The sequence below is a fragment of the Battus philenor genome, unplaced genomic scaffold (genome assembly GCF_028537555.1).
Source record: "Battus philenor isolate CCGP_79_NKW_IND1 unplaced genomic scaffold, ilBatPhil1.0.hap1 SCAF_29, whole genome shotgun sequence".
Classification (NCBI taxonomy): Eukaryota; Metazoa; Arthropoda; class Insecta; order Lepidoptera; family Papilionidae; genus Battus; species Battus philenor.
Window position 1 is genome coordinate 7,815,220 of NW_027181692.1, and position 21,055 is coordinate 7,836,274.

Here is a 21,055-nt window from a genome sequence, read left to right on the forward strand (position 1 = left end):
AAAAATATTTTTATACATATAGATAAAAACCTATTTGGATAAAGACCCGCGCTGTTTGCTTGGGGTTAACTTCTTTATAGGATATAATGTAATAATAAACATAAATATAATTTTAACTTTGAAAAATACCAAACGACTATACAGGGTGTGGTATATTTAGATTTAAAATAAACACAACCCGTGAAACAGCCGCTGAGCGCGGCGGGGGCCCGCGGGAACACGCGGCGCTTGTCTCTCGGCAATGTGTGACGCGGCGTCCATCACCGGACAAGTTGGATCATTTCAGAACATCATCCAAATTAAATTTAAAAACTTAATTCAACATCGATAGATCTCTTGTGATGAAACGTCTCCGATGTCTACCTCAGATGAACAGACGAAAGAGTCTCAGCGGGAAATATGTATTTTTTCGTAATCATAATTTTTAATTAGGACGTCTACTGATAGATATAGGCATTCCATGTATATTTACAATAAGATAGTTTAAAATCAAATCATTTACTTTGTGTAAAACATCGCAAATATGATTGTAACAATTATTACAAATGTGTTCTGCCTAGTGGCGAATAAATTTGACGTGGGTAAATATGAAAAATTCACAGTAGCCATTGTAATAAAATATCAATGTCATAATGGAATTAATTAAATATGTTAATATTTATGCACAATACAAGATGTACAATAATAATTGATCATTTCAAAATTCGTAGAAGTGGTCTGTGTTCAGCGATTTCTGACTGCATTAAGATGGTCACACATCAGCCACGCGTCTTGTGCTGCGCGCTCTTTTGGTTCCTAAACTTTAATGTCTACTGCCGTCAGCTCTGGGAGCGGAAATTGTACAAGAGTCGTCTAGATTGTTCGATAGCAAAAATGGCAGTGAACCATAAGACGCAGTTTGTAGAATTATTATAACATATTTATTTAAAAGTACAAAGTATTGTAGTGTAGAAAATAAAAAAAACATTTGGATAGGGTATCTTCTTTTCAGCCGAAAGAGGCTCACTGCAAGGCAAAGCCTCACAATGTCCGCCCCTACGCCGCCCGCGTTCAGCGATTTCTCGTGAACTCAATTATGTCGTCTCTTCGCATAGGGCGGCACGTGGTTGCCACCTGAAAACCTTTCAGCTCCAATGAAGACCATTGATCGCACGATGCATATATATATGTGTGGAATGGAACGTAATAGCATGCGTGAATAAAAACGTGAAGAGGTGTGAAAGAGGAAGGGAGACAGACGACGGTTGAACGACGAAGGAGTGTGCGCAGTTTAAGTTAGGAGTTCTTTTTTAAAATAAATATTTGTGCTTCACGAGAGACTTTAAAATTCAATCCTTGCATCCCGATTACCGCATATATAATGTACTGTACACCCTGTACAGCAGTTTATTAGACAGCAAAGTTAATATACAATCACCCTTTTAAATAAATCAGGCTGTAGTAGTGCGATCTGTTAATAAGATCGAAGCTATGTCACGCCTTATCAGTGCATTGAACGTGGTGCAGCGTCTGCCAGCCGAGTTCGCTGCACCGTGCCTTCCGACCCGCGAGCTGATAAGGCGATGTATTGTTGCATCTCGTATATTTTGCTATGTACTTCAACTGTCAACCTCACATTCTCAAATTCATTATCATTTGACATGTACAACGTCCATTGCTAGACACAGACCTCGTGTTTCGACCCTAAAACTTTAGGACGGCCAACAGTCAGGATTCTGTGTTTGGCACTAATCGGTGTAACATAACTCCTGAAGATGCCCCGTGGAGGGGTGAAACACGTGTTGAGTGATTTGACGGTGGTAGTTGTGTGATTTGCATTGTTTGCCGCATACGCATTTATCAAGCTAGCGGGCGGTGCACTTTGTTGCACGACTACCACTGCATGTGCGGAAGTGGCTAAATATTGGTCCTTTTCTTACTTAGGATGGACTTCCGCGAGGTAACGCCTGATTCCATTAAATGGCCAACAGTCATTTGTTATCACTGTCTTTTTAATTCGCCAATGCGAAATACTTTCCTATAGTGTCCTAATTATGACGAAATAAATAGATGATATATTCAAAAACAAAATATTATTTATTCCAATACGCTGTTACAAGCGTATGGACTGATTTGTTTCTACTTATAAATCAGCTTGTAGACGCTCTCTGGTAGACTTGCCCCCAAAGACACTATGAATGGCCTGACGCTGCAGGGATAAAGTGACTTCGAATGTAACTGTTATATGTCCAGCTAGTGGGGAGCCGGTTCGTGGTCGTCATATGGAATGTTTACACTGTTATACTGATCGTGTTTTGTCTGCGCAGGCGCGCATGGAGGTGGAGGATCTGTTCGTGGACCTGGCGGACGGGCGGCGCCTGCTGAAGCTGCTGGAGATCATCAGCGGCGAGCGGCTGCCGCGCCCCAACTCGGGCCGCATGCGCGTGCACAAAATTGAGAACGTGAACAAGAGTCTCGGCTTCCTGCACACCAAGGTAAGTGCACGGTACAATTGTCCCTAACGTCTTTGTACTGTCTGAAGCTGTTCTGTCCGGGAAATTGAATCGAAACTGATTTGGTCAAGTATTTTACAGCAATTAAAAATGTTAGCGTGTCGAACATGATTTTGTTATTAATAAACGGTTTTATTTAGTTCGACTCGTACGGAATTTACTTGGATCGAAATTAGAAATTGAAATTTAAGCACCTTACCGTTGTCAGATTGATCTGAAATTTGGTACACACATTTAATTTAGATGACAAAACAATATAATAAAATCAATAACATTATAAATCTAAGATGGCCGCCGATACAAAATGGCGGATTACATATTTTTCCTTAACCCCCTCAATATGGTTATCAAATGAAAGGGCTACACTAGTAAAACACGATGATTATGTCAAAATTTAAAATTCAAGATGGACGCCGTTCCAATGTGGCGGACTAGGTACATATTTTTCCACAACTACCACAATATGGGTGTCAAAGAACCGTTTACCTTTAAAGTTTTTTAAATGTATTTATTTATTTCAACGTTTGATGTATTCCTTTAATATTGTTTTCTTTTAACATTTATCCAAAAGGTTTTACTGCAAACCGATAAGACCAAAATGTTTTGCCCCATTATATAACATACATAATGAAGTCCTATTTTGAATTGCCCCCCATTGACAATCAAATTGCCCCCCTATGGGGCGTAGGCATCACGTTGAGAAACACTGGTGTAGACTGAATGGCTACTGAATGCATTCAAGCAAAAAATATTGTCACGTACAATCACATTATTATTTTTTTTAATTAAAAACAGGCAAATTGCTTTTATTATCATGATTTCAGAGGTATGACGTCCACTGGTGGACATAAACCAACTCTTTAGATTTCTGATGGAACCATCACCGTCTCTAACATATTCTTAACTTTATTATTCTGTTCACAAAGCTTCTAACATTCATTCCAATGGGTACACCCGCCCGAGGACATGGAATTATTTGCGATAGGTTTTGCCTTCACCGCGTCTGACTGCAGTACTCTTAAAAGCGAGTGTCCCGTGCGCTAACGTAATATATAACTCTCCAAGCCGAACGCACCTAAGAACCACCAACCACCAACCTAAGAACGCATTAACGATTCAATCCTCGTTCTAGCACCTGTGGAACTTACTATAGAACTAGTGGGTAACGGCCAGCTTCCAGGGTTTTCTGACTAACTTGACTAGCCTCCAGCTTCTGGGTGGACAATCTTTGCTGCTCCTCCGTTATCTCCACTGAAGAGCCTTACGTGTCGTGCCCGCTGCCACTTCGTATACAGATCTAGTCGTTCGTAATGTCAGTAAAGTATTGTAAACATTTCTGTATTGTTTACATAGATAACGTGTTAGCAGATACAAGTTACCTCTGCGCCGCTCTAAGTTAACTGGAATGCTTACAGAGCATTAAGTTAGCTATTGTGAGAAAAACAACAATTGTATGTAACAATGTGAGTAGAGGCTCCCGAGGGAATATCAAGGCTTTGCGACCTCTTATACGTAACTTAATGTCAAATAGTAAAACAATAAAAGAAATGAAGCCTGAATGTAGATGCAAGTAGGAAGGAGATGCAAGGAAGAAGTTCTGCAAGCGAAGAAATAGAAGATCAAGTAAAGCATAAAAGGAGTCAATAGAAGATAATGTGAAGGATGGAAGAGAATGTAGAATATAATATTGAAAACTTCCGCACAAGTCAGGGTACCAGAGGTCCCCAAAAACGGAATTCATATTGTAAAAAAGCCTCGTATCCGAGCATTACGTTAATGCAATTAAAGTAAACAGTAAGAAAAGGACCAATATATAATGCAGTGGTAGTCGTGCAACAAAGTGCATCGCCCGCCAGCCCGCTGATAAATGCGCATGCGGCAAACAATGCGAATCACATAACCGCCACCACCAAATTACTCAACACGTGTTTCACCCCTCCACGGGGCATCTTCAGGAGTTATGTTACACCGATTAGTGCCAAACACAGAGTACCGCGAGGTAACGCCTGATTCCATTAAATATTGAAGTAAACACTGACGTTATCTTGCAAAAACAAATAAAAAAGCTCCGGAACTGCCACGTATCGCAGTTAATAATTGAGTTGTTACACCGGTATTTCACACTTCACGGATGCGCACGCGCCGCTCCATCCGTGACGCGGCGCCATTTTGGTTGCGTCATAATTGATGCAGCAACAGCTCGGGTCAGATTTTCCAACCGCAACGAGTGTAGATCTCGATCTCTTACCAGCGCCACCACCACCACGTCAGCGGACATCTTTACTGCACGCTATTTGTTCTGCAGCCACTTCAACATGAAAACCAGCTCGGCAATGTCGGTTACTTTCCAGAACATGACTTGTCAGATTTCAAATAGAACTGCTCGATGAGGTCAGAAATGAGAGACTGAACTTCTTTACCGAAGGTTATTACCTGTAACACATTGGTTGTAGACTTTCATCATTAGGCGCTGAAATTAAATTAAATTTTTCTAACATTCTTTTCAAGTAAACAAGTGAGTACTGTAAATATATACAAAGTGGATAGTAATGTAAATACACCAATACCTCACTTTGCGTCGTGGTTGCGTTCCAAAAAAACACGACGCACATTGAAACGTTGCAAAGTGAATTAAGATTTTCTATAGCGAACCATGTAAAGATCGAAGGTAGGTTCCAGGGTCACGAAAATACTACTTTTTAAAAAGAAAATTAAACAAAGTAAACATTTAAAAAACAAAAATAATATAACTCTGCCAATAAATAAATTGGAATAATATTTACCTTTTTTGTAACCAGAAACAACACGTAAAAATGTATATAAATTCATTATTCTCTTTTAAAAAAGCATAACACACTACATTACAACACTCTACGTAATTGAAACTGAACTCTTAAAGTTAGCAAAACAAGCAAGCAAGTTGATTTTTTAGTTAGAAAGGGAATCCCCGAGTTTTGATGGCATGGCGCAATTAGAAACAAATGTGGTGCCATCTTTTTAAAAAAAAAAAAGAAAATTTCCAAAAAAAAATTAAAGACTCGAACCCAAAACAACGCAACCTCGAAAATCTAACGACGCACAGCGAATATTAGTACTAATTAAGCAGCGACGCAACTTCGAAGAAAACTCAAAACGAAACGACGCAAAGCGAGGCATTGGTGTTTATTAATCCTTATACCATTCAAGATATCAAACTTGTGAACGAATATAAAACCCGAGTTCAAAGTTTTAAGATCATTGAAACATCTGCGGCGAATAGCAACATATTCAAGTAAATATTGTTTAATATCTATAGCGGCAACAGTTAGTTAAGTCAGGAACGGGCTGTGACAACAGAAAGTAAGGAGAAAAGACAGACGGTCAGGCAACTATGTGGAACATGTAAAACTGTAAAACATAAACAAGTTATAAATACAAATTGTACACAGTAAGAAGTTCATATTGTTTCTCCATGAGTGACGATATTTAAGATTTGTGTAAATATTCATTTTATAAATTACTGTTTGATGAAATGATATAACACGAAAGTGTGAAGTGGCAGCAGCTGTCGTGCGGGCCGATGACGTGAAGCTTGGGATTACATCTAATCAGCGATAACGCGCTGCAAGGCCGCGCTATCAACAGATAGCGGCCGCGCGCGCGCGCACCGCTCCGTGTCATCTCATGCGACCAGTCGCTGGAGCGCTTCACCCTGGTCTCTTTGTTTTGTGTTCAATATTGTTACTACTTACCACTGGTTCACAAGGAGTCCTTTATTCACAAATCAGATGGTCACCCTACTTCAACACAAAGTATACTTTCGCTTAGTCCAAACTACGTTTTCAAATAACTTGCTGAATAGTCACTTTGTATCACTGATCGTAGATCTTAATCTTGTAACTTAAAAAAAACAACACTGAACTGTCGACATTGGGAGTACACCTATTTATACTACGGAGAAAGTTCTAGTAAGTTCGAGATAGTACTCGGTTAGAATTTCCGAGAACTTTACACAAAAATCTATAAATAACTTCAAGGTCACGCGTGTTCATGGCAATAGGGTTCCGTGTTTATTGTTTAGAAGGTTCTGTAACTCGTGCTTTGTAACAATATGTTGTTTGGGAGAATTGAGACATGTGTTGATACTGACATTAGTTTTAAAGAAGATTGCATGCCGGAGAAAGCGTTTTCAAATCAAAAGCACTTTTGTTGTCTAAAGTCTTTTGTCAGATATTTTATTTGTAAATATATCTACAATGCTGTATGTAGTAACTTTTAATGTGGTTACACCTATAAAGGAACACAATAGAAGCATTACTCATACGGTAACTTTTAATACAATTATAATTTATGTGTACTGCAGGTGTACATAAATAAATATATAAATCGTAAAATTTTACAATACGCGATGTGGTACTAGAGAGACTATTTTCAAATTTGAAATATTGTAGTTTCCGAAAGAATTTCAGAGTGATCAATGATTGTATATGCATAATAAATGTAGCGCTATACATACATGAATTTTAATTATATATGATAAGGTGTATATGTATAAATATGTATTAAACTATATCAAAACATGTGTTGCTGTGGAGTTTCACACCATGCGATGCAGAGTAGAGTCAAAAATGAAGTGGTTAAAAATATATATTTGAAAAATGAACGGGACCACGAGGTACCCTAGCGAGAGGCAGACCTGATGCCAGATGTGCTGACGAGATCGTGGTTACGGCAGGTCGCGGGTGGCTACAAGTTGACAAAGATAGAGAAAAGTGGAAAGCTTTGTGAAAAGGCTTTTACCCTGAGAGGGTCCATACAAAATTATCAAAACTATTATTTAAAATTATTAATTATAAGTCATTTGTATGTAATGAAATAAAGCTTTTTTATTATTATTACTATTACTACTAATACGACCACCACTACCACCATCACCATCACCACTGCTACCACTACCACCACCACTACCACTACTGCTATCACCATCACCACCATCACCACTACAACTACTGCTACCACTACCACCATCACTGGCACCACCACCACCACCACCACTACTACCGCTACTGCTACCACTACCACTACCACCATCACCACCACCACTACCATACCACCATCACTACCACCACCACCAGCACCACCACCACCACCACCACCACTACTACTACTACTATTGCTACTACTCTTATTGACCGTTCATCAATAAGAGTTCTGTTATAATTTCAAATATTGAATAATTTTTTTTTAAGTTTTCTTATATCTTAATTAAACAATGACAGTGTAGCGATCGCAAGCTACTCGCATCAGTACAGTGACAACAAACGAACGACCTCCGATGCACTCCGTATCCCTCCCTGCTCCCTCCCGGACCGTTGAGAGGTTACATAATGACGTCAAGGCGTAAAGCTTGACTCACAGCGTTCGCTTTCGGAGCGCAGGACGACGCGGCACAAGGACTCTAATTTAAATATAATTACGTTTTACAATTACGTCATGTGCTCTAATGAAGGATGTACCGGCCAGAAACAGGTAGCACGAGGTTTGTCGGAGCACAGAAATAGTATAACATAAATAGATAAGAAATTAGTGTTTAGATATGAAGCTAATGTTAAGATTTTAACTAATTAAAAGTAAATTAATAAGATATTGGTAAGTAAAAAAACCAAACAAGTTATACCATCACGCTAAATGCCATCTATTAGGTCTTAAAGAAGATGCGCATGTATAATTAGGATCCATATAATACAACAAGAGTTAGGTTAGTATTATTCAACATTCTATGTGCCACGCCCAACTCTAGACTTTATAAAATTCGCTCACTTATGTAACATGTACATGTTAAAGCTGGTCCACTTATCAATCTAATTGGCCCTCAATAGAGCGTTGTCCATACGCTGGGGAACGCTAGGGTAAAGTTAAGTAATTTGATATAGTAAATAGGAAATTTAGAAAGAAAAACAATTGTAAATAAGATAGCATAAGGTTGCCGGTTTAGGTAAGAGGTGTATGTCGACTTATATATAAAAAAAAAACATCGCATGCCTAAACAAATAAGGCGTAATAGTAGGTACAGAAGTAACGTAGTGGTAAAAGTATTTTTGGTACTTTACAAGGAATATCTTCACGCCAAAGATCTTTACGATGGCTATTCTTGTGCTGCCATCCAGCGACTTTCCGTGATCTTGATTATGTCTTCGGCACTTTTAAGTGGGGAGGGGGGAAGGGGGGTCTACCTACGTCATCTCCGCAGTCAGTTGTACGAGAGATGTGCCACGCCCACTGCCACTTTAGACAAGACATTCTAAGAGCTTACGGGATGTATAATAGCATCGACTGGAAGCTACCTTCCATGGCTTTTAACAAGGTCTTCTGTTCTGGAAAGAGAGAGAGAAAGAGAGGGGTTCATCAATGTTTCTACCGTCACCAGGTGCGGCTGGAGTCGATCGGTGCAGAGGACATCGTGGACGGCAACCCGCGCCTCATCCTCGGCCTCATCTGGACCATCATCCTACGCTTCCAGATCCAGGAGATTGAGATCGATGTGGTGAGTTTGATCTTTAACATCCTAATTCAGAAAGTTAGTGCAGTATGCAATACATAAAAACAAGATTTAATAGTAGAACAGGGGTAGAACAACACCAGAGGACAAATAAATCAAGTAAAGTAGTAAATGTTGTAAGGAAGAAATATAAAAATGGTGCTAGTTAAAACATGAAATATAAAAGTTAAAAAAATTGGAATTAAATGTAAATAAATATGTCAATACTGTGATGTAAGCGATGGAAAGATAGATATTGTGAAGGACAAATGAGAAATAAATGTTTCACCTCAAAAAAAATATTTACGGATTTTATTGGAATATGTAACGTCCCTATCCCGGACATGGCAAAGCAAAATGAGAAGCCCCTGAAAACGGTGCTATTTAAAAAAAATATTTTATTCATGAAATGTATCTATTTTTGTAGAGACAGAGATAGACATATAACTTGATTTTTTTTTAAATTTAATTATACTAGTTCTTTAAAATAAATTTGTATAAATTTAGATATTTAAGGTAAATAAAACCAAAAAATAAAATGACACCATCTAAATATTGATCAGCACGGCAGAAGAGAGTCCGCATTCTCAGAACCTTCTTAAAAGAACATGAATTTATTTTAAACTATCATTATCATCTCAGCTATAAGATGTCCACTGTTGGTCATAAGACAGATGTAAGTAATGGCTTACATCTGGGGTCGCGACGACCTTTATAATTTTGCATTCTGTCAAGTCTTCAAATCCTTAAAGTCCCAGAGAATGCGATATGGCCTGATCGTTGCCACCTAAACCTCATGAGTATACAGTCCGGGTTACAGTGGTTGCAGGTCTTCACCAACGTCATCTTTGCAAGTGACTTGATGATGTATGCTATCCCACAGGACGAAGAGAATGAGTCGTCGGAGAAGAAGTCTGCGAAGGACGCGCTGCTGCTGTGGTGCCAGCGCAAGACGAGCGGGTACCACGGCGTGCACATCCACAACTTCACCGACTCCTGGCGCTCCGGGCTCGGCTTCAATGCGCTCATACACGCGCACAGGTCCGTCTCCACGCCCATCACCACCACCATCACCACCACCATGTCATGCCACCTGTCACGTCACATGCATCGAAGATACCTAAAAACTCTGGGATATAATGATTTTACCATCAAAATATTTTAATTATACAGCCAGCGCCGTCTAACGGCGTCTAACGAAGTTAGATAGTTTCTAATGCGATCTTTTATCAAACATTAGAAAGTAAAGCAAAAATTAAGCACTTCCAACTTTCCCTGGTGGTGGTGAAGTTTTGAATGCTCTCCTGAATAAGTCGTGTACTATATCCTAATACATCTAAACTGTCGTTTGGATCTATTTAACGTGCTACATTTACCACAGGACAATATTTTCAAATGTAAAATAGTTTGTATTAAAAATGTAAATCAAGTTGAATATAGATAGTAAGAAAATTAACAGGAATTAAGAATAAATTGTTAAAGAAATTATAAAATCATAGCATCCTCAACACTAGACGATCACGGCCGAAGCTGCGATAGCCCAGCGGTAGTGGACTGAGACGAGCGATCCTATGTCTCGTGTTCGATTCTTGGGATACAATGTTATAAATTTCACACTTTGTGCATTGTTTATATGGGATTCCCACTGCTCACAAACAAGTTTACTACTAGTACTATAATAGCACACTGCGATCGATCGCCCACCTGCCTCCCAAGCATGGCAGTCCTATTCTTTGCCGTGGGCGTTTATTTGCTGCAAATAAAGAAGATTGAGAGAGACAGAGAGAGAACTATACATTCATTCTCTTAAAGCTTATGCATATAAAACAATATAAAATGTTTGTTGTAATCGATAATGTGTGCTTGCTTGCAGACCGGACCTGTTCCGCTGGGCCGAGGTCCCGCAGGCGGACCACGTGGAGACCCTCAACCACGCGTTCGACGTGGCGCACAAACACCTCGGCATCCCGCGCCTGCTGGACGCCGAAGGTGAGCATCACTAACTCTTCACGTTATTTCCCATTAGCACTTTGTATATTATATTTGAACCATTCATTCTTAAACGTTCTGTTACCTGTCAGGGTGGGGGTCGAATTAAAACGTCACTTGTGCTCCAAAGATGTTTTTATTGACGCTACCGAAATTACAATATGACATTCGGCTGCGTGCCGACAAACTCTCCGGCCTTGCTAAAGACAGCTCGCTAAGTACCGCAGGCAGGTAATTTCTAGAAGGTTCCACACTGGATGGAGAGGTGATGTAAAGAAACAATAAAGCCAAAAGAATGAGCGTCTAATATAGTCTGTTATTCATTTCATCTCAACGCATGCCAGCTGCAGCTGAAGATGCAATAAAGCGAGGGAACACACAATACAGCTTTCACAACTTTATTGCCCTAATTTCCCTATTTGCAAATTTTCGATGACTCGCCGTCAGCCCCGACGTGGTCGTTCGTGTAAAATATATATTTAAATTAGATACAAGAAAACGGTTAACCTGATGGAATGTATAAACAAAAAGTATATAAAAGTGATTAATTTAATATATGTAAGGGTGATTAAATATTGTTTTTTTGTGAGCAGACGTGGACACAAGCCGGCCGGATGAGAAGTCGGTGATGACATACGTGGCCAGCTACTACCACACCTTCGCACGAATGAAGAACGAACAGAAGAGCGGCCGCCGTATCGCCAACGTGAGTGCTCCCTCCCTCTCTATCTCTCACCCTCTCCCATACGAACAGATCTAATGTCAGAATGCTGTATGCTGGACTACCACTATTCATTTGGGGTCTAGGGTCTGATGGTTGTTTGACGCTCCTTAGTCCTCCAGGAGTATCAGTGCATCTGTGATTTAGTGCTTTCAGCTGATCACTCAGCTGGTGAGTTCCCTTAGGGATCCCTTGACGGACGCTCAATGGAGTCCCGGCGTAATAGCCTCTGAGAGAGGATGGCTTTGGATACCACTCACGTTGTTATTCGTGTTAACAAAATACTAAACGTCTATTAAAAAGCCTTGTTCACATTGGACAGTTGAGGTAAAACCTTGTAAATAGGCACATCCGTTTATATTTTTTGTATGATGTTAAATTGCTTTAGCCACCTCTAGAATGGCATACACAAATTGTAATTTTTTTTCACTCGTATTTACGTGTACGATCTAAATTTGGTAAATGCAACTGATGGCTGTTGAACGAAAGGTTATCGAGCTGGAACCGCGAGCCGGTAGACGTGATGTGGATGCCCACCCCCACCTTCACAAGGTGGACCGTCGACATAGTCAAGGTCGCTGCAAATCAGACAGCTCAAGACCGACCATAGTTGCGGTCTTTGAGGAAGGCTTATGCCTCACAGTCTTTATTGGGTGGCAAGATGACAATGATAGTTGATCAGGGCATGCTCCTGGCTGGGAGAACTATGACTGGATATGCTCTTTGTAGTAGTAAAGGTTTTGTGTTTGACAGATCATCGGGCAGCTGATGGACTGCGACGGGCGCAAGGCGGAGTACGGGCAGCTGATGAGCGCACTGCTCGAGTGGATCCGGCTCAAGATCGTGGAGCTGAACGGGCGTGACCTGCCCAATTCGCTAGACGGCATCCAGCGTCTGTTGCTCGCCTTCAAGCAATACCGGACTGTGGAGAAGCCGCCCAAGTGAGTCCTCACCTGCCAATTGTACTACAAGTGTATAGTATGAGGCATTCCATGTAATAAGTAATGTATATGTCCCAGTTGAGTTCCTTGCGGTAGCCGTGGAACACTTACCGTAGATCTTGGCTGAGGTGAAGCTGTGATTGTGGAACGGTTATCATTGGTGGACATCCACTGCTGGACAAGCACTCCCCTATAGATTTCTAATAAGATCGATTGGAAGTGGTCTGTATGTAGTCTTCCGTCTTTATTTGCAGATCTTTTCATTTGTCAATAAACGTGTGTCTCGTGGCGGCCACGGGCCGGTACACGCAGCGTGGTTAGGGCCCCGCTAGGTAGACTGAGGACATGGTCGCTGGAAGTAGCTGGATGCTGGCAGTAGTCGGACTCGCAGCCTTTGTTCATCCACTGAAAAAAAAAGTCATCACCCTTGATCAACGCAGTCAATATTGTCTATACTATATTATACATCTATCAGGGAAAACCAAATTGTTTCACAGCAATCCAAATAGTAATAATTAATTATTATTTCAATTTGCACTTAAACTTAGATACAAGGAGCGTTCAGAGGTTGAGGCTCTGTATTTCCACATCAACACGATGCAGAAGAGCCTGGTGGGTGAGACCTGGGCACCGAACGAAGGCCACCTGCCCCAGGACCTGGAGCGCGCGTGGCAGAAGCTGGAACAGGTGGGTGATCGTCTCCAGAGAATCTAAATTCACCGGTTGTAGTTTGACTGATGTTTCGGTTATTTGGCAGGCCGAGCACGCGAGGGAGCTGGCACTACGGACTGAACTGCTGCGACAGCAACGGCTGGAGCAGCTCAACTACAAATTCAACACCAAGGTGAGAACTAGTGCTGGAAGTTAAAATGTAATAATCAATTTGAAGTACTAATATAATGTGTGGTTGTCTCCAGTCGGTGCTGCGTAAGGGCTACCTGAAGGAGATGATCCAGGTGCTGTCCGACCCGCGCTACGGCTCCAACCTGCCGCAGGTGGACGCCACCGTGAAGAAGCACGAGGCTATCTCTGCTGACATCCTGGCCAGGTATGTTCTAGAAGATACATAAATATGTATGTATGAAATCATAGGCAGCAATTTTCAAAGAAGGAACTTGTTAGTATGATTGCTGTAAACTAGTTATATTTTCATTTCAACACTAGGATGTCCACGACTGGACATAGGTCTTCCTTATAGATTTCAGATAAAACCAGTACGAAGTGGCTTGCAATCAGAGTCTTCCGACGACCCTAACATGTTCATCTGTTCTCCTTTTGTAAAGACGTCCTTTGATGTGCTCCATTTTCTCCTTTCGAAAGCCTTAAAGTTCCAGTGGCCATCTGTTCTCTCTGCTATTTGGCTACGTACTGCCACCACAACTTGCTTATCCGTTGGGTTATGTCGGTTGTTTTTGTTCGTTTACCAGTTCGTTAAGTAAAGAATAAGCCAATAGATGGCGTTACGTGTAGTAATATGAAGATTACGAATGTGACCTGATGCAAGACCGGCCGTATCAATTGAACTATTCTGTCTAAAATGTTTTATAAATTCTATTTATATTTTATTTGATTTGTGACGTTGATAGTTGTGTGTATGTGTGAACAGGACGGAGCGTTTCGAAGACCTGTCCGCGATGGCAGCGGAGCTGGTCCGCGAGCGATACCACGGCGCGGAGGCGGTGTCGCGCACCGAGCAGGCCGTGCTGCAGCGCTGGCGCGAACTGCTGGAGCTTCTGGAGCGGCACCGCGTGTCGCTGGCACGCCTGGCGCACCTCATGGCACTGCTGCGGGAGGCTGATGCCGTCGCGCACACGCTCGGCGAGATGAAGGTCACCTTCATGATATAACAATCAGTTCATTTCTACTGGCTCTCTCATGTGTCACACACAAGCGCACATACATACGCTCGCAAACACATACAGAGAGAGAGAAACATACACAAACACTCATAGAGAGAGAGACAGACAAATTTTGACACACACTAACAGATACACTGAGAAAAACACAGGAGGAGAGAGAGGGAAAGAGATGTTTCGATTATACGCTAGTATTATTAGTATAGCTAGTATCTATTCATTATACCAGTCAGAAATATCAATGATTTGTAATATTTCCAGGCTCAATTCCAATCGGAGGAGGTGGGCCGGCACCTGGTGGACGTGGAGCGGCTGCTGCAAGCGCATGCGCTGCAGGAGTTGCAGCTGGGAGCCCTGGACGAGAGTATCCGCCGCCTGGTGCGCCAAGGCAACGCTGCTGAGGGTCCTCAACAGCCGCGGCAACAGCTGTCCGCGCAGCTCGCCAAGCTGGAGGAGGCTTGCGACAGGTGACTCATGTTCTCCCCTCCTTTCCACATTTAGCTGCTTCATACTTTGATTTCATGCAAATTAAATAAAACAATTTAAAAAAATTAGTGAATTTAGTGAACAGTCCTAGAAGTAGTTCCTTTGTAACGAAACTCTTTGTCTCCAGCTTGATGGCCGCGGCGAAGGAGCGCAAGGCGCGGCTGGAGGACGCTCGTAACCTCTACCAGTTCCTGGAGGACCACGACGAGGAAGAAGGTGATATATTATTTAAATATTGCATCTGCAAACGTCATGCACATTTTTCTATATGTTTTAGTACCACACATCTGCAGGATGCTCCCACTTTGAGAAATGTAACATTTTTGTGTGTTCTCTTTATACAGGATGATTGAAAATTGGCGTAAAAGCCCTTTCAAGCTATAACACCGATATCAAATCTCCCATTGAAATAAATAGTGCCAAGATGATAACGTAATTCTTACCTACATATCGGCGGACTTGATTCCTTGTAAATATTCTCAAACCAATCAATGTAGTGTTGTATAAATAAGAAATATGCAAGTGTGTAGATACAGAAGTAAAATTGAATATGACGTCCTTGAACGACGATTGAGATAGATATAGGTCAAGCTGTCTGTTCTTAAGCGTCTCATGTGCGTCGCGATGATTGTGCTGTAACGTAATGCGACGTCGCAGGCTGGGTGACGGAGAAGCAGCGCATCTGCCGCGCCGACGTGGCCGCCAAGGACCTGCGCGGCGTGCTGGCGCTGAGGCAGAAGCACACCGCGCTGCTGCACGAGCTGCGCGCGCGGGACCTGGTGGCCCAGCGGCACCGCGAGCGCGGGCACAGGTACCCACCACCACCCAACACCACTACCACTGGGATGGAGTACCTACCATGAATTGATTTGAAATTTTACCAAAAAAAAAAAAATCAGATTTTACTGTAGCTCATCTCAAGACGCCTTCCTTCGTAATTTTAATTTGATGTGGATTATTAAAGGGGGCAGTTTTTTGGAAGTTGTTTGGGACTTTACGTAAATAAATATTTTTTTCATTTTAATTTTACTCTCTTCTTTTATAATTCTTAAGCTCTTTGATTATTCTTCGGTTTTTCTACCGCCTTTCATCCATCATCTCCATTGTTTCTTATTTTATTATCAATGGTTCTATTTTTTAGTTTAATTTATCTAATAACGAAGAGGTGGAGGTGAAGGGGGGAGGGTTTGTTTAATTTGATCACGTTTCTATAAACTCGGACGACTAAGGTTAAATATGTTTTTGTAGGGAAGCTAGCTTTGATTCTACCAGCCAAAGAAGTGATATCGAAAGTGATATCGCCGATATCGCCATGACGGTCGCTCTTGTTGATCCTAATTATGTTTTTGGTCCACTCAGTGTAAAAGCCTACCCTCGTTATGGAAACCTTAAAAACCTTATGTAATTGTTACTGCAGCCTGATCGACGCACAGCATCCGAAGAGCGCGGAGATCGAGCGCCGGCTGGCCACGCTCAGCAAGCAGTGGGAGCTGCTCCGGCAGCTCGCGGAGGCGAGGGACAAGCAGCTCGCCGACGCCGCCGAGGCTCACCAGGTGCGTCTGCTTTCCCCACGATAATGTCCACTTCTGGACATTGCCCCCCCCCCCATGGTTCTGATCGTAGATAGTTTATTTATTGATATATATGTAAGACGTACAGCCCCAGGTATATATATATATATATAGTATATAACAACTAGTTGTGCCTGCGACATCGTCTGCGTGAAATTTAACAAAAAAAGTTTTTATTTTTCGTTAAAGAACTTTTCTAAAAAAGCTAAAAAAAGCTAGTTACTACTTATTACATCACCTACTTATCAGTTCTGTCAAAATTGGTCCAGCCAGACCTAATAGATGGACTAAAATTTTAAAAATGTCATTTTTGTATTTGTACATACGCATTTAGTGAAAACCATTTATTTAAATATTACAAACATACACACAGACTTTGACAGAATACGATGCAGAGTATATATGTTTTGTGTATATAAAATATAAGTAAATTATGTTTGTGTGCAGTTCTACGGCGACGCGAACGAAGCGGAGTCTTGGATGAAGGAGAAGAGGGCGCTGGTGGGCACCGAGGACTGCGGGCGCGACGCGGCCGGCGCCGGCGCGCTGCTGGCGCGGCAGAGGCTGCTGCTGGGCGAGCTGCAGGCTTACGCGCCCGAGCTGCAGCAGCTCCGCGCCGCCGCCGCGCGCCTGCAGCAGGCCGGCATCCACGAGCTGCAGGTGACCTTCCTTGCACCACGTGCATAACTTATAACATCGTCAATGCGATCCAAGTTATTAACATATATGCCGATGTACACAGCTGCCGACGGAGGTAGAGGCGGGCCCGGCGCTGGAGGAGGAGGAGTGGGTGAAAGAGTCGAGGCTGGTGCCCACCGAGGTGTGGGAGGAGGAGCCCGTGGAGCGCCTCGAGCACCGCACTGTCACCGAGGAGCGCAGCGTGCCGCAGGTCCGATTTGCAAAACTCTTTTATTTATTTACAGCGTGAGAAACTTGTGTTTTATATTAAGATTAGGAATAGCAGCAATTTACAAGTAGTGTGACGATAAGAAGAATTGCTCATCTGAAATGGCAGTGGGAGGAGGCACATCGGTCGAGGAACTGACGGCAGTTGAGGCCGGAAGGATTTCGAGTGGCGACACCGGGCCAGTAGACACGGGATGGAAAGCCCCCCCCCCCCCCCCCGCTAGATGGGCTGATGACATAGTTATGGTCGCGGAGCGCGACCATCCATTGTAGTGAACTATGGGGGAGGCCTGTCTATTGTAGTGTCTCTTCAAAAATCGCCACGATGATAGGTTTTTTCTTAATATGTTATTATGGAATCATATTGAAATTGTAAGATATATATATCAAAAGGGGATAAAATAGGCGATTAGTTTGAAGCTATATTTTTATGTTATTGAGATTTTATGTTATTAAAAAAAGTTGTTCGAAAAGTATTTTGCCGCAGTGAAATGAAAAAATCTACTTAGAACTCTACCTCATATGGATCAACACAGTTCCATAATAACCAGTGCTTTTGTGATGGTGAACAGGTGAAGGCGCTGTACGCGTTCAGCGGACAAGGCATCTCGATGGCGAAGGGCGAGGTCATGTTCCTGATGAACAAGACCAACCCCGACTGGTGGTCCGTGCGCAAGGCAGACCGCACCGACGGCTTCGTGCCAGCCAACTACGTGCGCGAGATCGAGCCCAGAGTCGTGCCCGTGAGTAAACATTTTGGACTTGCAACCTTCCCAGAATCCCATAGAATTGGTACAGAACATCCATCGCTGGACATATAGTAGCCATCCCACATATATATCCAATAGCGTGTTTCATCAACATTAAGAAGTGTCTTGATAATATTTTGATATTATTTGGACATTAATAGTGTTGTAAAACAATTTATTTGAACATTAAAATGTGTTCAAGTTTGGTCGGTTGGATGTTGGTACCGTACAGACGGTTTTGTCGAAACCAAATTCAGAAGCGGCTACATTTTTCTGCAGTCTGCCATAGTAGAGGCGTATCTCTACAGTAATTGTTGAATGGTTTATCACAGAAAAAACACCAGACCGATTTTCTGGAGGGGAGAGAACATTTGGTACTCACGTAGCCACACGCAGGACCACAATTTCACACATTAATTTGTTCATATTGACATTTCCAGGTCCAAGTCCGCCGCCCAGAGAAGGTGCGTACGGTGCAGCGCGTGAAGAAAACTGTACTGGTGAAGCAGGTGGTGCCAGTGCGTCGCGGCACCGCGAGGCCTGCGCGCAGGGCCTCCAGGGCTCCGCCCGCTGCCCTTGCCAAAGCGCCCGCCGTCGGAGAGAGGATGGATCACATCGAACAACAGTATGGTATGTATCCGTAGGTGAAACCAAACCGACTGACAGGTTTAAGTGGCAGTAGGTAGACAGGTCTATGTCCTGGCATAGAGACCACGGACTAATTAGATAGAACCTTATTAAAGTCGACAAAAGGCGCTGAAAGTAGTTTTATTATAAATCTATGAGAGTAACATGTCCACCAGTGGACTTGCTTTGTTTCCCACACCAAAGGGCTTTTACGTCAATTCACTCCATAGAACATTCACCTAAATAACTATAGAATGTGTTTGCTTCCCTATATGGTGGATATATAATGTGTCAGCCTGGGGCTCTCGGGGAGCCCTAAACTCCCACTAGCTTCAGGGACTCTGAGGCGGACGATGGTTCGACGTGGTCTCCAACCATTTTGTTAGCACCACAAGGGTTTCAGGGGTAGCGTATACATGCATATCCCGGGACAGGCTATCGAAGGTAGCACGGCGAAAAAGACCGCGGAAGACCGCGTGGCGATCCCTGACCGGGGGATACCACGGTCCCTCGAATAGCAAGGCGATCACTGGGGGGGGGGGGGGGGGTTTAGTGGGTAGGAATCCGACATACCCCTGTCGTCCCCCCAGAGGCGGAGAATCTTGAGTCTGAAAGATTCCCCCCACCCCGAAATCAAAAAAAAGGGCTCTCGGGGAATCTTAGTTAATATAATGAAGCCTTAGTTAGAAGCCTTACGTGCTGGGTCACCTCAGATTCTGAAGCTGAAATTGCCAACAAACAAACTACCTTTGACTGAAAAACCTAAAAGTCAAGTTTAAATTATAAGAATTATTTATGAATTAACTGGTGTACCTTAAGGTATAAATATATGTTAATAAATGGAATATATATATATATAATATGTATATAAATGAAACCACTGTTTTATTATGGATATGTAAGTTACTTAGAGATATATGAGTTTATTTTTACTTTGAATTATTTCTTTGTGTGCGCTCGCAGACGAGCTGCTGAAGCTGTCGGAGGCGCGACGGGCGCAGCTCGAGGACGCCATCAAGCTGTACAGCTTCTTCGCGGAGTGCGACGACTTTGACAAATGGATAAAAGAGAAAGAGAAGATGCTGCGGTCCGACGACGCGGAGGACAGCGTCGACACCGCCAAGAGGAAGTACGAGGTGAGACTCTTTTTATTTTGCACTGAACAGATGAGATGGTGTTTTCTGTTCAGTGGAAGACTTCTTTTAAATGCAATTTGATATTTTTATTTTTTTAAATTGCATGTTGAATATTAGTACGTAAACATGGAGTTATATGTCGCATTATATATTAAGCTATATAATTCTATTATTTATATATATCCGTAACCAAAAAGAAAATTTATTTATGTGATAGGTAGTATGTACTTTAGTAGAGGTATTTGTTACATTTGTGTTAGGAATTAATATTTATTCTATAGTAAGCTGGTGTCGTATGGGGTTTAATTTTTTTTTAATACACATATTTAAAACTACAAAGGTAATCGTTTTAACAGTGATTTCAACATTACTGTGAAATTAAAATAAAAGATTAAAACATTGCATTAAGTTTGACTAACTAAAACGGTTATTTTTTTAACGTACTTAATATTAATAAAAAACTCGTATTGTTATTAAAAAGTTTAGAAAAAAGTATATATATATATTTCTTTAACCACGTGGGCAAGTTGAAAGCCACTCATTTGACTATTTCATCGAACCAGATGTTATATAAACTTGTTTACGAATTCATGATATTAATATTTATTTACTTTTAGAAATTCTTGACCGACCTGTCGGCCGCGTCCAAACGGCTGGAGCATATCGAGGCGGCGGCCGAGGAGCTGGTGGCCACGCAGCACAGCCAGGCGGCGCGCGCCACCGCCCGCCGGCAGCAGCTGCGCCAGCAGTGGGCCCGCCTGCTGCGGCTCAAGCAGCAGAAGGAGACACACCTGGAGGGAGCGTCCAGGTGTGTGTCAGCTTTAATATATCCAAAATCTGTATTTTCTTACTTTTAAATTTAAGATTAAAGGTAAAATGAAACGTGGTTTAATTAATTTGCATTATACTATACACATCAAATATTGTTATATTTCTTTTAATAACATATAGTGTTTAAATTATTGACGATTTAAAACTGTGATCCAAAAAATTCGTTCTTTAAAGGTCTAAGATATCTGGTAGAACTTTATTGTATAAGTATACACGCATACCCATGAAGGATC

General features: G+C 42.0%; 1 protein-coding gene across 6 annotated transcripts in view; it reads left to right on the plus strand.

The window, feature by feature from the left end:
* The window catches only part of kst (spectrin beta chain, non-erythrocytic 5 kst), an 89,761-nt gene that overhangs the window by 26,542 nt on the left and 42,164 nt on the right, over positions 1-21,055 (plus strand). For all 6 annotated transcript variants that reach the window (XM_068769766.1, XM_068769767.1, XM_068769761.1 and 3 more), the window contains 20 exons: positions 2,307-2,474; positions 8,899-9,015; positions 9,893-10,050; positions 10,883-10,998; positions 11,592-11,704; positions 12,473-12,660; positions 13,209-13,347; positions 13,418-13,504; positions 13,578-13,708; positions 14,267-14,489; positions 14,778-14,983; positions 15,130-15,218; positions 15,660-15,813; positions 16,420-16,555; positions 17,021-17,233; positions 17,316-17,462; positions 18,052-18,222; positions 18,669-18,858; positions 19,819-19,991; positions 20,609-20,799. In XM_068769766.1, the coding sequence (XP_068625867.1) occupies positions 2,307-2,474; positions 8,899-9,015; positions 9,893-10,050; positions 10,883-10,998; positions 11,592-11,704; positions 12,473-12,660; positions 13,209-13,347; positions 13,418-13,504; positions 13,578-13,708; positions 14,267-14,489; positions 14,778-14,983; positions 15,130-15,218; positions 15,660-15,813; positions 16,420-16,555; positions 17,021-17,233; positions 17,316-17,462; positions 18,052-18,222; positions 18,669-18,858; positions 19,819-19,991; positions 20,609-20,799 (3,110 nt within the window). The remainder of the gene's footprint in view (positions 1-2,306; positions 2,475-8,898; positions 9,016-9,892; positions 10,051-10,882; positions 10,999-11,591; positions 11,705-12,472; positions 12,661-13,208; positions 13,348-13,417; positions 13,505-13,577; positions 13,709-14,266; positions 14,490-14,777; positions 14,984-15,129; positions 15,219-15,659; positions 15,814-16,419; positions 16,556-17,020; positions 17,234-17,315; positions 17,463-18,051; positions 18,223-18,668; positions 18,859-19,818; positions 19,992-20,608; positions 20,800-21,055) is intronic.